Genomic DNA, 14514 nt, shown 5'->3' on the forward strand with positions numbered 1-14514 from the left:
TTTGCCTCATCGACCGGCAGCAAAGATTGAAATATTGACTATTGGAAGGTATGGCTGTGCTGGCATATTCCCACAGTGGGGCGTTAGCCCACAGCAAAGACACTGATCATAAGACTGAAATTTTGCTCAGTTTGGACTTGGACAGTTTTGATTTCCAAGTAGAATCCATTATGATTTGCAGGTGGGAGAGGTGGTGCTATGGAGGAAAGAATTTGGGGAGCTCTGGTATTTCAGCTACAGCTTGCCTCTAATTAATGAGTTCATGTCAGAAGACTGTGTTAACAAGAATGAAGTAGGATTTTCTGCATTCACAGTGCAATTTAAAGTCTTGCTTTCAAATTACACGGTGTTCCTATTTTCCGGCCTTTGCAATGATGTGATGTAGAAAGGAACATGTGAGCCCTTGTGTATGTTATTTACCGTGTTGCTTTGTCTTCCCTTTCCAGCACTTACAGAACCCGGCAAACTTCCATAATGCAGCAACAGAGCTCCTGGACTGGTGTGGAGACCCCAGAGCCTTCCAGAGGCCGTTTGAGCAGAGCCTGATGGGTTGTTTGACGGTATGTCCACTCCACTGTGACGGTGGTTCCTATTCTGGTTGTGGTTTATACTGTGTGCAATCTGTCGTGGCCGAGGGAACTTGATTTTCAGAGTCTGCGTTTTGTGGGATTTTTTGTCATTTTACCCTAAACAAATGAAGCCGGACCCTAATAATGGTTTATTTGACTCTATTGCTTAACAGGAAGCAAGATGCAGTAACAAGAAGCTAAAGCATGAAAGGGATAAACCTTTTTAGTTAGATTACTTACAAATGCGCAGGCTAGGTTACTTGTTATGCACATACAACATTTATTTCATAGTTTGAAATTGCTAAGTGAGCCATGTTCTTATGAAGTTAATGGACTTTTCAGGTATTTATTTTCCTTTGGCATTTTTGGTAGGACTGAAGGACTACTTGTCTTCTATTCTAAGTAAGCTGTGCTTTCAGCTAAACAGCGTTACTGACATACCTGTTCAGCTTACTTTGTTACGTATATTGACTGCAGGTCTAATCCTGACATACTAATTCCAACAGTTTTATTGATTTCAGTGCTTTTCTTTCCATTCAGTTTTTATTAAGACCACTGTAGTTCCTAAAGCAACTTCATTATAATGCATTAAAATACGCATTTTTTGTTTTGAAAATTTTATTTCCCGCGCACCCAGCAGCAGCAGTACAAAATTGTTACGTGAAGTCAAGACCTTAGAAGAATTAAATTGTGACTGCAGTGGGAGCGTTCAAAAGCTTCGCTGCAATTTGCCAGACAAGTTGATATAAATAAACAGTCACAAAGGAGAGCAGAATTCTAAAATGATTAATGAAGCAACCATCATTGTATTTTTGGGGGGGAAGAAGCACGTAGATTATTTTCATGCACTGCGTAGCTGATATATGTAAAGCAGACACTAAGACTGAGACTTAGTTGCCAGAAATCCAAATGTTAAGGAATGGCTCCATCTTAATGTGCTCTAGTGTATAGCATCCCTCAGATTTCCATGTCAAAAATTCAGAATAAATGCAGTGATATAAGGAGGTGCATATCATTCTGCCAATCAGAGAACAAATGAAATAAAGGAAGTTAAAATGTTAATATTTTCCAAAGATAGGATATTTAACAATTCTGTTTGAAGTAAAAGTTATCTGTAACATCAATTATGAGAAAAAGATCATAATATCCGGTATGACCAAACCTATATTTTATTTATGCTTTTTTAAAACTTTGCTAGCATTTCTCAGGGTAGTATTTGGGAAAGGAGACATTCACCTCAAGTATAATTAGGCAGCCTGTGCACAGTATTTTTCTGCAGCCCCCTGCTAGAACAGTGTAAATCTGACCTGCGACTTCCTTGCTGTTCCAACCTTTTCTTCCTACGTAAGCAGATCTGCAGCCCTGCCCAAGTGCAGGGTCAAAATAAGGTCTGACTGCCAGTGACTCACTCTGTTCACGGAGTGTACGGAAAGTGAGCAGGAAAAGTTCCATGAAAACTAGTGAGGTAAAACACATAATACCTTGTTTTCAGTGTATTGAAATGAAAATACTATCTTTCTTCTGACAAGAAGGAAAGAAAAAAATCTTACTATCTAAATACTGTTAATATTTGAACCTCATGTATTGCTTTGCTTCATAGTTCTCCCTGAAATCTGAAGAGGGTGGCGTGTCCCCTTTTCCCAAGCTTGTTGTGAGAGAGAACTGTCTGTAGTGTAGGACTGACTGGCAGCAGCATCTTTATCACAGTTTGTAATCTCATTATATTCCTGACAAGGAAATAACACAGGAACTTAACCAGGTGGTTTGTTCTGTTTTAGATAAATACATGGGATTTGCAGAATGCATATAAACCGTGATGAGTATGTTTCTTGTTCTTAATTTTAAAATTCCTCTAGGGAAGATATTCTTTAATTTCTCACTATGGACATCTCTCTTCCTGCTTCCCTTCAAACAGGCTTAACTGCATGATTGTACCCCAAGTACCAAGAAGTTGGTACTTCCTGTATCTTCTTAATACAATAGCAGTGCGGTGGGCAAAGTCTCCTTTGTTTTATTTTATTTTCATTTTACTCCTAACAAGAATTCTTTCTATCTGAGTTTGCACATATGTAATTTCTTTCTGAAAGGTATATTTTCAGGCTTGTTGTTCTCTTACAGGAAAATGGGTTTATGTATTTTATTTAACAAACATGATAGAACTGCAGCCTGTTTCCAGAGAAATTATTAAGAAAGTTGCAAATTAGTAAAAGACAGCTGAAATACTGGAATATCATGAGTAACTTTAACATCAGCTTGCTTAGATGCCTGTTCTATACTACCAGGTACAAGTTTTCTTTAATGCTGAATAGGTTTATCAGTGTCCTTCTTTGTGAGGATTATGCTAAAAGAAAAATGAAAAATCAGTATGAATGTCTGTTCAACCACTGCAACAGGATTATTGTTTTATTTTGCCAATCTTTAAAATGAGCTTCAAAACCAAATTCCCTTAAAAATTCCATATATTTGGATATACTTTTTAAAGCAAGTAATCTCTCCCATCACTACAACATTTGAGCTGGGTGGTTCCAAAAGGCATTTAATTTGGAAAGTCTACAAATACTAAAAATTCTTGCTTGCTTATAAGGCTTCCCTTCTGTAGTATTCACAATAATTTTTTTTATTTTTTATGACATTCTGTTCTGTTAACTGTCTGACCAGAGAAAAGGTGGTATGCTAAACTGTTCTGGAACCATCAAGGGATATGAAATCATCATGTCCTATGAGTGGATAACACAATATATACTAATCCAAATTGAAACATATTAATATGTCATGACTGCAGAAGGACAAGCTCTCTCAGGAATGTTCAGGCCATCCATTCACACACTGGAAAGTTCAAATGCACCAGGTGTAATGACAGAGCATCAAAACTGACCTGTTGTGTTATGAATAGCCAATTTAATGGTACCTCTGGTATAACAATTCTTTGCATCATTTAAGTCTTATCTGTAGTCTTTTGCAAAAATTAACCAATTAGATTTAATCCTATTAATAAAAGAAAAATATGCTCACAGTCTTGAAATTATGCTTTAAGAGCTGGTTCCTAGAAAGTTGTTCTGTTTACCCAACACCCCATCTTGGTGTCAGGACTGTAAGTGATGTCTGGTTCACTTAATAACACCTGTATGTTTTTATTCCTGTCGCCTGCATCTTACACACCCTGGATAGATGCAGAAGTTTGATCTTCGGAATATTCTGCCTGGGCATTAGCAGAAAAGCTTCCAGCTTCATTTATGGAATTGCTGGTTTTGATAATAATATATATAGTGTGTGTGTGTATATATATATATATATATATATATATATATATATATACACACATATATTTGTGTGTGTGTGTGTATATGTATACATATACACACACACACACACATATATATATAGGCTGTTATAGAAGGTTTTCTTAAATGCCAGCACTTAGGGAAATCTCGATGACTTGAAAGTTTCATGCATTAGCTAGACAGCAAGTGTTGAACAGCAGTATGTGTCTAGTGTTTGGTTTTCCTTGGTCATTTTTTTTTCTATTTTAGAATAATATGTGCACAGTAAACATACTGGCTATTAGCAGCAGGTAGCTTGATATTACTGGAGCTACACTTGCTACTATGGGCTCCAGTGATGTTGTAGGCAGCATAATAGGAGTGATTTTTCTTATCTCAGAAACAAACTCAGGATTTGTTACAGCAGCTAAGGTATGTAAACTTCATTTAACTAGTTAAATACTTTGTGTTTGTTATATAGGATCCTTTAAATGATTGCTGTTTTAGAGGTGAAATAATTTCTGTTTATGGTAAGGAAATTAGGCTAATGCTCTCAAGGCCTACAAATAAAACTGGAGTAATTCTCAATAATTTGCAGTGTAAGCAGTCAAAGAGAGAAGGTTTAAGGTACACAGGTGAGCCAATGGCTTGTGCTATAAAAGGAAAATATTTTTCCATGAACTAAGCCCTAAAAGCTGAGCCACTTCTGGCCAAAACATATGTGACTGCATATGCATTGTCATTATGTTCAAACAGTTCTGGCAGACACCAATTCTAGAGCTTAACTTTTTGTACTTACCCATTACAGGAAATCACCAAAGTGAGTGGGTAATAAAAGTTTATAAAGAAAACACATTTCAACAGATAAATAAAAAGTCAAACATAGAGTGGTAAGCTTTGAATCTGTTTTGTTCCTTGCAAGCTACAAGCTACAGAAAGGTTTCCTTAAACAGCTGTTATTGAAGTCATGCAAATGAATTATGATCTTTCTCAGAGACAATAAAAGCTCTTCTGACTGGCCAAGAAAAGCTAGGTGTTATTTTTCGATAGTAGTTATTTTCAAATCAACTACAACAGTCTGTAGACCAGAAACTAAATTATAATTGAAATCATTGATTCTATAAATTATTGAAACTGCAATGGATATGGTGCTCTTTGGTATGTAATATTACTTCTTGCATAGTGTTATGGGGAGCTAATTAAAACAGCCTCCACTTTCCACAAACCAGATATAGCTGTGTTTTTATTAACAATTTCTGATTCTGGCACTAGATTACATTATGGCAAGACTGATAGTCTTGATAAATTTAAGACTATTATTCTCTAAAAATATACTGTATATGGCATTACCTAATGGTCTCCTGAAAGAAACAGGTTCAGTTATACACAGCAGTTGAAAAAAAATAAGCCTATTTGGGTTGGACAGGGTTGTTTCATCTGTTCCTGCCTCTTCTCAGGTCCACTCTAGTCTCGTCCCATGGATCTGCTCTTGCAAAGCAGTTTAACATGTAAATGATCTTCCTGGAGGCATTGGCTAACATTTGTGTTGGTGCTGCAGCAGAAATGGAAATGAGGGGACAGCTGAGAGCAAAACGGACAGATTTACAGACTTGTCTTCAGTGAACGACAGTAAAGGCACTGCCTTGTTCTCTTCCTGTGCTTCAGCGTTACAAGGCACCGAGTTTATTGTTCTTTAGGGCTCTTCAGTGTGTCCAACAGAGAAATAAAAGGGTGAGAGAAGCAGAGCTGTGTGCAGTTCCTCTGTAACTGTACCTAGGGGCTTAGTCTAAGAAATTAAAATCCAGCACTACAACAGTTTTGGACAGTGGGAGGAATTCAGTATGCGGGGTGTGCTTACCTGAGCTGACTCCTGGTCAAAGCACTGCATGTAACAGAGCTTCTCTAGTGAAAGTTGTGGTCTCTGACCACTGTGGTTAGGATCTGTGTCTCTCTTTGCGTCCAAAAGATGGCATTTCCTACCCTAGTTTGTCCACAAAAAACTATGCTGAAACAGCTATTAAAAAAGCCTCCCCCCCATCCTAAATGTTCTAGGTTTTCCTCTCCAGATGTTGAATCTACCTCAGTCATCAAATGTGTGAAACTCCACCTGTGTTTGTGAGAGAAATATTTCTTTTTAAATTAAAAAAATAACACACAAAGCTGTAGTCCTAGCTGTACTCTGTTTCAGGGTTATGGATTACACTTAAATTTGTTGTGCTGCTTGTACTTCTTACTAGATCTCTGTACTGCTGATGAGAGTTGCTGAAATAACAGTCAGCTGTGATAAACTGCTATAATTTCATGTTTTAGTGATACTGATACCTGGTACAATAATCTTTCGAATTGTGTTTCTCTTTAGGAAATCCTAGAATTGGGACTTGAGATTTTTTTAGATCATTTTAAGGGAAAAAAGCTATCTGTTCAGTTTTCATGATACAGAAATCTATTTTAGCTTGTCTGATGTGCTGTGGAAAACATAATTGATTTTAAGAATACATATATACTAAAAAAAGTAAAAAATACAAGAATAGCATCTTTGAGTAATGTGAAGTTTCCACAACAGGATGCCTCAGACTGCAAAAGCAGCAAGTCGAGCTAATGCTAATACGTTGACAAGGTATCTGCTGCTGCACTGACTTCACACTTGCCTGGGTTCATTCTGTTTAATGCAGAAAAGTCTGTAATGAAAAATCAACATGTGACATTCAAAAAATCAGATTTCAAATCAGATTGAGATCTGAACGTGTGTAATTACAGATGGAAGAGTTGGTTCAGCATCTCTCTACCCAGAAAATGGGAGGTTGCAGTGCCCACGAGAGCCCCGGAAATATTGCATTTAGTCTTTGTATCCAAGGCTTCCAGAGCAGAAAGTTCACGTGGAAGAAAGTCTGTTTCCGTCATCCTCTCCATGCATCTGTCGAGCACACAGCTTTGTGTTTGCAGTGCATCACAGCACGCCAGGGCTGTGTACGTGCTGTACCATCAGAGTACAACCAGCAGGCACGGAACACTCTGCTTCAGAGCAGCTCATAGTGCTACCAAATAGCTCACTCAGTATTGTTCGTTGTCCTATGACCTCATGGTGATCTAAAGCGCTTTTACCTTAATTTTGTTAGTCAAGCAATGGATTATTTTACAGCCCTAAAATATTTGTTTGAGATGTGCTGCTATCCAAAGTAAAATGCTTTTGGAATTCCCTTATCATTTTCTTCCTATGGCCACTGTATGCTTCATGCAAATCATTGTTCAAAGTGTGCCAGGACTCAGGTGGCAACAGTATTGCAGTGACCCAGTGATCAGCTGGCTTAATTAAAGCACAATCCCTCCCTCTTTTCCTCTGGGAAAAATTTCAGATGGAGAGGGTTGCGTATAGTGACCTTCTCTTTGATGTTTATGGTTGCTAGAGACATGCAGAGGAGGGGAAGAGGATGTAAAGGAGGAGGAGATACCCCTATTCTGCATGATTTATGTCACTGTTGCAGGAAGTGTCAAGAAGTACATGGCAGGCATACTGGTTTATTTTATTTTGAAAATGTGATTCTTATCCACCTAATGGGGTGGGAAATAGATTTTAAGAAAACCATAGTTTGAATACAAGGCCTCCGTAAAGTCTCTTACATTTTCAGAACCTACTTAATGTCTGTTTTCAGGCATCAAAGGCAAGAAACTACTTAATGATATATAACTTCCCTGACTTGCTTTGACTATCTGTATTGTTGAGGCAGCCCTTCTGCAACTGGAGTGTAAGAGTCTCATCAGATCAGGACTTCAGATCACAGATTTCTTCCTCCTTTTCCCACCCTTTTATTTTTTTTCTGTTTGAGGCAGATAGCTCTTCATGTTGCGAAATTCCTCAATTTGCCTCCTGTTTATCTGATCTTTGTGTGTTACTGAGGGGGAAAAATTACCATCTACATTGCAGAATTCTAATTACAAAATTTCTGCTGTAGTCTTCAAACTGCATTCAGATAATTTCAAGTGTGCACAAGTGGCTGAACACGGAGCCGTCTGAACTAGCAATCAGCTGGCATTTTTAGTTTTGAGCAACCAGCAAATTGAATTCGTAAAATTCATTCTGATGCCAGCAGGGGGGGGTGCTCTTGACTGCTGCTAGTTAAGAGATTCATTGAAAGTGCAACATAATGGGAAGGGAGTTTAGAAATAAGCAGTCATATAGCTCTCTTGATTAACAGGCCTGTTAGGTTGAGAGGTACATTGTTCTAGTACTTTGTAGTGTGATGACAAGCAGGGCCAGGAATGGAGCTTACCATGGCGAAAAAAGAGAAGGGAGAAATATTGTAGGTAAATTCAGCAGAAAGAAAATATGTTGGTAGCTGAATTTATTTGCTTTTTGTGTAATTAAAACCTCACTCTCATCATTTTCTTCTCGCTGTCAATGTCCCTGAGAGTTCAGACATCTGGAACGCAGCAGAGCTGTGTCACAGGCAGTGAATGCAATGTCTCCTTTATAAATGCTGTTTATCTGAATTATTCAGATTAAAGTTTTCAGAGGTTTGGGGTGATCTGTTTTTCTTATTGACAGTTGGTGTTATAGCAATGTTTATTTGCAAATAAGGTATATGTTCCTTTAAAGACATAGGTTGAAATAGTTACCAGTGCCCTATCTAAGTTTAAATAAAAGCTAGGTGTTACAAGTGTGCTTAGGAAATAGGCTAACTTTCCTAAGATCTAACTGTCTGAAATGTTATTGTAATATAGCATAGAGAAATATTAAGTGTTGAACCTTGAGCTGGCCAAGCTCCTCTCTCAGTCATGGTAAAGAATGATGATCTCAATTTATGATTGTGGTACTGGCAACTATGTCAGTTATTTTTTTTTAATGCACTACTTTTCAATGGAATTTTATGTTAGGTATGCTTAGGTCGACAAAGATACATGCTTACAGCATTGCAGAATGAAGTCATGGTTGAACACGTGGTGCCAGCTGCATTTTGTCTGAATTTTTGCTGGTGTGCTCAATTTGAATTTGCAGTTAGAGAAGGACTTAATAGGTTTGCAAGTGGTACCACATCACTTAGCTGTTATGTTTAATGGGTTATTGAAACTGTGTTGCTTTGATTCCATCTGATCAGCACCATTACCTGAGTAAGATCAAAATCACAGGAGGTTTCAAACGGGGTAGGATTCCTGGGCCAGGATTCAGACTGAGGTGCATGGCTCCAGTCAGCAGCAGGTGTCAGGTTTGGCTTGGGACGGACCTAAGGGAGCCTGCTGTCTACTCTTTTTCTCCAAGCTGGAATGCAATTTAGGTACTGTCTGGTCTGCTGTAAATCCCCTTACCTTCCAAAATCCAGGGATTGATAGGTAGCTCATTCTGGTGCTTGATGATCCTTAATACCTCGGGCATTTTCCCAGTGTTTATCCTAAGTCACATGTACACTGACCAGATGAATATCTGCTCCTAATTTTCTGTTTGGACGTTTGATTTTTCTTTCCTATCTATAGTATTTCATATATGTCTTTGGTCTGGTTTTTGGAACATTTTTCCAGTTTATAAGTATTATTTTGAATTCTTACCCTGTCCTCTTAAGTGTTTGCAGACTTTTCTGCCTGAAAAACCATTTAGAGGTTTTGCAGTTTACTCTGCTTCATTGTCCAAGTCAGGACTGAATACATAGAACTTACCTGTAACCAGGACAAGTTATGAATTGACAGAGGACTATTAATTAATAATAAGTAGAATAAAATTTATACTACTGTCATCTGGGCTATGTTCCTTTGTTACAGCAGTGTTTTATATAGGGCAATGTCAAAAGGCATATTAGAGTTAAGATATGTTAACTTGTCAAAGAAGGAAACTTCACAGTGCTGATGGATTCATGACGATGTCCTGTATTACCTAATATTTGTTTAATAATATCTATCGTTTTTATCTGTTTGGATACCTGTACTTTCTGAGATTAACCTTTTACTGTCTTAAAACCAGAGACGTGATGTGCCCTCAAGGTCTGTGTCTTGAATGAATTTCTGAAGATAATCATTAGCAGTTACAAGGTTTGCCCAGGCTAGTTCCTTTGAGGCCTTCTAAGGTAAATTTCATCAGGGTCTGCTGACCTGAATATATTAAACTTACCAAATGTCTTGTAGCTAGTTCTTTGTGTGTTCTGGATCATGCACCTATGACGCATTTGTCATCTTGTTTCTGAGGATTCTCAGTGTTTATTTAAAAGGCCAGGAGGTCCCTTGCATACAGGTTCACTGGAGGAAAGCCTTACAAGTAAAGTACCAAGTGAGCAGTATCTGACTTCAATTGTGGACAACCTGGAACATGATCCTTGGAGGATATATGATCTGTTCCATTAACTTTAATGTTGAAATAAAAGGAAGTCTTTAGCTGTCACAATTGAAAGAAAAACTTTAAACTTTCATTATGGTTAATGCAAGAATTTGTAAGCCTGTAAAGAAACTGGAAATAAACGTACACTGCCCTATTCATGTTGACCAAGGAGATCGCTGAGGAATGGTGTGCAAAAGCCAAGAGCTGAGGGAGAAGGGACCAGAGAAAGCCCTCTTGAGCTCGGATCCACCAGTTCATTTTATAGAGCATTTCTGCAGACTGCACAGAAGAAAAATTTAGGTGGAAAATGACTCTTGGCAAAATGGAAATTTTATTAGAAACGTCTGCTTTCTATTAAGTATCTGTGGGTTTTGTTGTTCTTTTGAGAGGAAGAAGGAGTGTTTTTGCAGTTTGTCAGTGGAAGCACTTTCTTTCAAATTTAGATTTTTTTTTTACCTTTTTTTTTTTTTGGCTAAAATGAATTTGCAATTTGTTTTGCCTCGCACTTTGCTTGAAAAAGTAGAGCAATAGTTTGACTGGGTGACTTCTGTATACTCACAAGTTCAGATTCCACCTTTTCATGCTTAGTCTTCTGCAGTGCTTGCTGGGGTCCAGCTGCACCCTCTCCAAGGTGGGTGTTCACAGGCCATGCCATGGCCATCAGTGCACTCAGCCCTGGGCTGTGCCCCCTGGCACCCAGAAGCTCTGCTTTCTGCCACACTGAGTCACACAGCACTGCTTCCTCAGGTGCGGGAAATTAAGGAAACTCATGAGAAATGGAGTGTAAAAGGCCTCAGCCTGTGGTTAGGACTCAGACTGACCAAGGCTTTGCAGCCTATTCAGTGAAGACATTGCAAGCAGATATTGGCTTTTGTGGTTTCTACAGTTCTCTGTAGTTCCTGAGTTACCTAGTAGAATTTTTTCCATAATTAGCAAGATTTCAGATGAAAGTGGTGATTTGGCCTCTGGCTGGGAGGGTCTCAGTATTTGTGGCTTCATGTTTTAAAATGAATCGAGCATATAAACAGGCAATGCATTTCCTAAGTTACTGTGTGCTCACTGATTATCAGGTGTATCTGCCCTCATTCCCATCCAGTTTCAAAAGAAATAGTTTAGTGATTATGTGCTTTTTAAAAACAGAAAATGGGAGGGCCCTTTCTGTGTTGTTTTACAGACCTGATTGGCACTCTGAAACTTGTTCCCCTGTGATGGTACAGTAGATGATGGCTAAAGGAGTTTAATTAATGTTTGCACATTAATGAGACATTGTTCTCAGGAGCCTTTTACAAGATGGTTTTTTAGAAGAGCTTTTTGTCTGCTGTCTACTCATGCCTCCCCTAATATCTACTTGTTGGTAGCTGAAATATGGTGATATTGGAAGGAAAGGGGAACAGTTACATTTCCAAGTTATGTAAGTGTCTTCCAGATTTTATGGCAGCCCACCAGTCTTCACTCCTGTTGCTAATTTAGCATGAAACATGAGATATCTTGTTCTGCTCTCATTTTTTTTCTTGTGAACACTTGTTGTTTTGGGTTTTTTTTAATCTTATTTTTGCAAGTTTGGACCCACAGTCTTAGCCATGGTATTAACAACAGCCAGACTTTTGGGTGTAAAGGATTAAAGGCTGATCTGCCTAGTTGGAACTATTTTTTTGTTTATCAAAAATAATTGCATTATTTCTTTTACCTTTTTTTTTATTTTTTCTCGCTCAAACATGAAGTTGTAATTGTAAAGAAATGAGATAAAACAATAGATGTGTTCTAGGGTTGTGTATTATTTTACCAATTATCCTCAATTCTCATTTCTTTTCCCTGAAGCTCTCTACTCAGTTTTGAAGTTGAGAGGGTTAAATTTAGGGAGGGGACACTCCCACCTGATAGAGTCTTGTGAATGTGTAATTTCTAAAGTAATAGGAGCAAGAGAAACAACAAAAAAATCTACCTTGGAACTTCATTTCATGCTAATACTTTTTTAAGAAATATATTTGGTTCTTAATTCTAAATTAGAAAAGTACATATTGGAAGAAGTTCAAAATCATGTTTGTAGATTATCATATATGTTAATTCTTCACTCTGTGCTATACTGTGGCTTTTTGCTGGGATACAGGTCTGGACACAGATAGTTGCAGTGTCATTAATTAAGAAAGAGGCTTTCAGATGAAGATAGGGGTGGCAAAAGGATATTTTCTCGTATTGTAAACTGTTAAGGATAGGAGCTTTCTTTTGCTTCACACAAGGAAATGGTATTCTGTTTCTTGTGCAGTTCCTTGACTATTTTTTCAATGCAAAGAAATAATGGCAATGTTAAGAATAATCTGTTTTATCTGTACCTCTGAGTCTGAAGTCATCCTGTGCCACTGGAAGGCAATAGAAAAGCTCTGCTGTGTATAACTTCAGCATCATTTGGCAGAAGGGCTGTGGTATTGTGTTTGTACTGTGCAGATTTTCATGAGGATACGTTCTTGGCCGATGGCTGAGTTGCTGGCTTGGAGAAATAGTTGACTGCTTTTCATCCTTAACTCCAGCCTTTGATTTGCCTAGTTTTGCCAGTTCTTCTAGATCAGTCAACAACAACAACAAAATCGTCTTTCCCTAATTTAATGTGTTTGGCAAATGCTTCTTTCACGGGCCTGTTTATTCTAAAACTGTAGTAAATGTGCTTCCCAATATGGTATTGTTGAAATGCAGCAACTGTGACACTGATCAGGGCGTGGGAGAACACTATCCATCAGTGTGGAGAGGGCATTTTGACCTAAAGGACCTGGGCACTGCCCTTGAGAACAGGGCCAGGAACTGTAAAACAGAGACAGAGACCGAGGGATTTCTCATCCTCAAGTCTCAAGTACAGTAAAATGCATTCTGTACAATCTTTACATACATTGCTCTTGCATTATTTCTTCTGGCTTTGTCTCTCCAACTTTCACGGAAGTACCAGGCCCTTCTTCTGGCGAGTGGTCAAATAACTGGATCATCAGAATACTCCTGTGTTCAGTTTGCTGTGCTTGCTTTGGAAACTACTGGACAGCAGTGCCTCAAACCATGTTTGTACTGTGGCTCTTGCAGCAGATTCTGTTGTCTAACATGAGTGCTGATAAGCAGGTTGATGTAACCTTGCAAAGAACTCAAGTAACCCCTAATGAAGCTTTCTCTCTTTCCCTCTGCAGGTGGTTAGTCGAGTGGCAGCTCAGCAAGGATTTGACTTGGACCTTGGATACAGGCTACTGGCAGTATGTGCAGCCAACAGGGACAAATTCACTCCAAAATCAGCTGGTAGGAAAAGCCTTTTTTTGGTGTATTATTGAGTCTTGGATGGCCATATTCTGAATAAGTGCTACCTGCAACTGTCTTGCGTTCTTCAAAAAAAAACAAAACCAAAAGCAAACACATGTTTGGTGGTAATAGTGCTGTTGCTTTTACCATTTTGATGACATGCTCTTCTGAGGAGACATGACTTTGGAAATTCATGTTTTCCCCAACTGGTGCTGTTCACTGCCCTGTTTGATCTTATGGATGAAATGTTGCTTCCAGAAGCACGGATGTTCAGTAATTTTGTGGTGGGAATGAACACACTCAGACCCCTCCATCTTGGTAAACCATTGATTTTCTGTCATGTGTCAACCTCTAAATCTTTCACATTCATTCTGCACTTCTGATATATCTATTGCAAGTAGTTCCTTGACTTTATATGTCTGTGCAAATAAATAGCATGGTTTCTCGTACATCTAGTCATTAGCTGTAGGATTTTGAGCCAAGAGTAGTTAGCAGTGCTATTGGTGTAGTATTAAGTAGCCATTTTTCCAGTATTTTACAGCAATAATCTGTTACAGGGATCTGATCAAGTAGCAATATTTGATCATGATGTATTGCCATTGCTCCTCTATAGTAAAAGCAGAAAACGCACTTGAGGGTCTTTCTGCTGCTCACATGTTCAATTTAACTGGAGCATTTAATTCTGGTTCTCCTTTTCTTAGCTGATGAATGTCAACATAATGTGCACTGGCTTGGAAAACAGGAAGATAATTGTTCCATTCCAGACTGAGCATGGATAACTTTTCTGCTTAGTACTAAACTGGTATGCAGTCCCCATTTTAGAACATCAGGAAAGGTTACCTTCTTCCAAAACTGTGATTTGTAGCCAACTGGTTGGGTGTTAACATTTCTTTTCATGTTCTTTTTATCTTTACTCATGGCTGCCTTTTGTCCTAAGTGTTCTAAGCAGTTCCTCGTGCAAAAGTGGCTTTCACATCAAAGCATGTTCACTGGACTTACTGTTTTATTTTCTTGTATGGGAAGGGATCATTAATCTTACTAAATGTTGAATAAACTGTCTGATTTTCATCCGGAAAAACTGTGTGGAGGATAAAACATTGTGTTGACCAGGCACAGT

At 38.3% G+C, this 14514-nt stretch overlaps 1 protein-coding gene across 4 annotated transcripts in view; it reads left to right on the forward strand.

The window, feature by feature from the left end:
* ZMIZ1 (zinc finger MIZ-type containing 1) overlaps window positions 1-14514 on the forward strand; it is a 348375-nt gene that overhangs the window by 207934 nt on the left and 125927 nt on the right. For all 4 annotated transcript variants that reach the window (XM_032695347.1, XM_032695349.1, XM_032695346.1 and 1 more), the window contains exons 5-6: window positions 447-560; window positions 13292-13397. In XM_032695347.1, the coding sequence (XP_032551238.1) occupies window positions 447-560; window positions 13292-13397 (220 nt within the window). The remainder of the gene's footprint in view (window positions 1-446; window positions 561-13291; window positions 13398-14514) is intronic.

The sequence above is a fragment of the Chiroxiphia lanceolata genome, chromosome 8 (assembly GCF_009829145.1).
Source record: "Chiroxiphia lanceolata isolate bChiLan1 chromosome 8, bChiLan1.pri, whole genome shotgun sequence".
Classification (NCBI taxonomy): domain Eukaryota; kingdom Metazoa; phylum Chordata; class Aves; order Passeriformes; family Pipridae; genus Chiroxiphia; species Chiroxiphia lanceolata.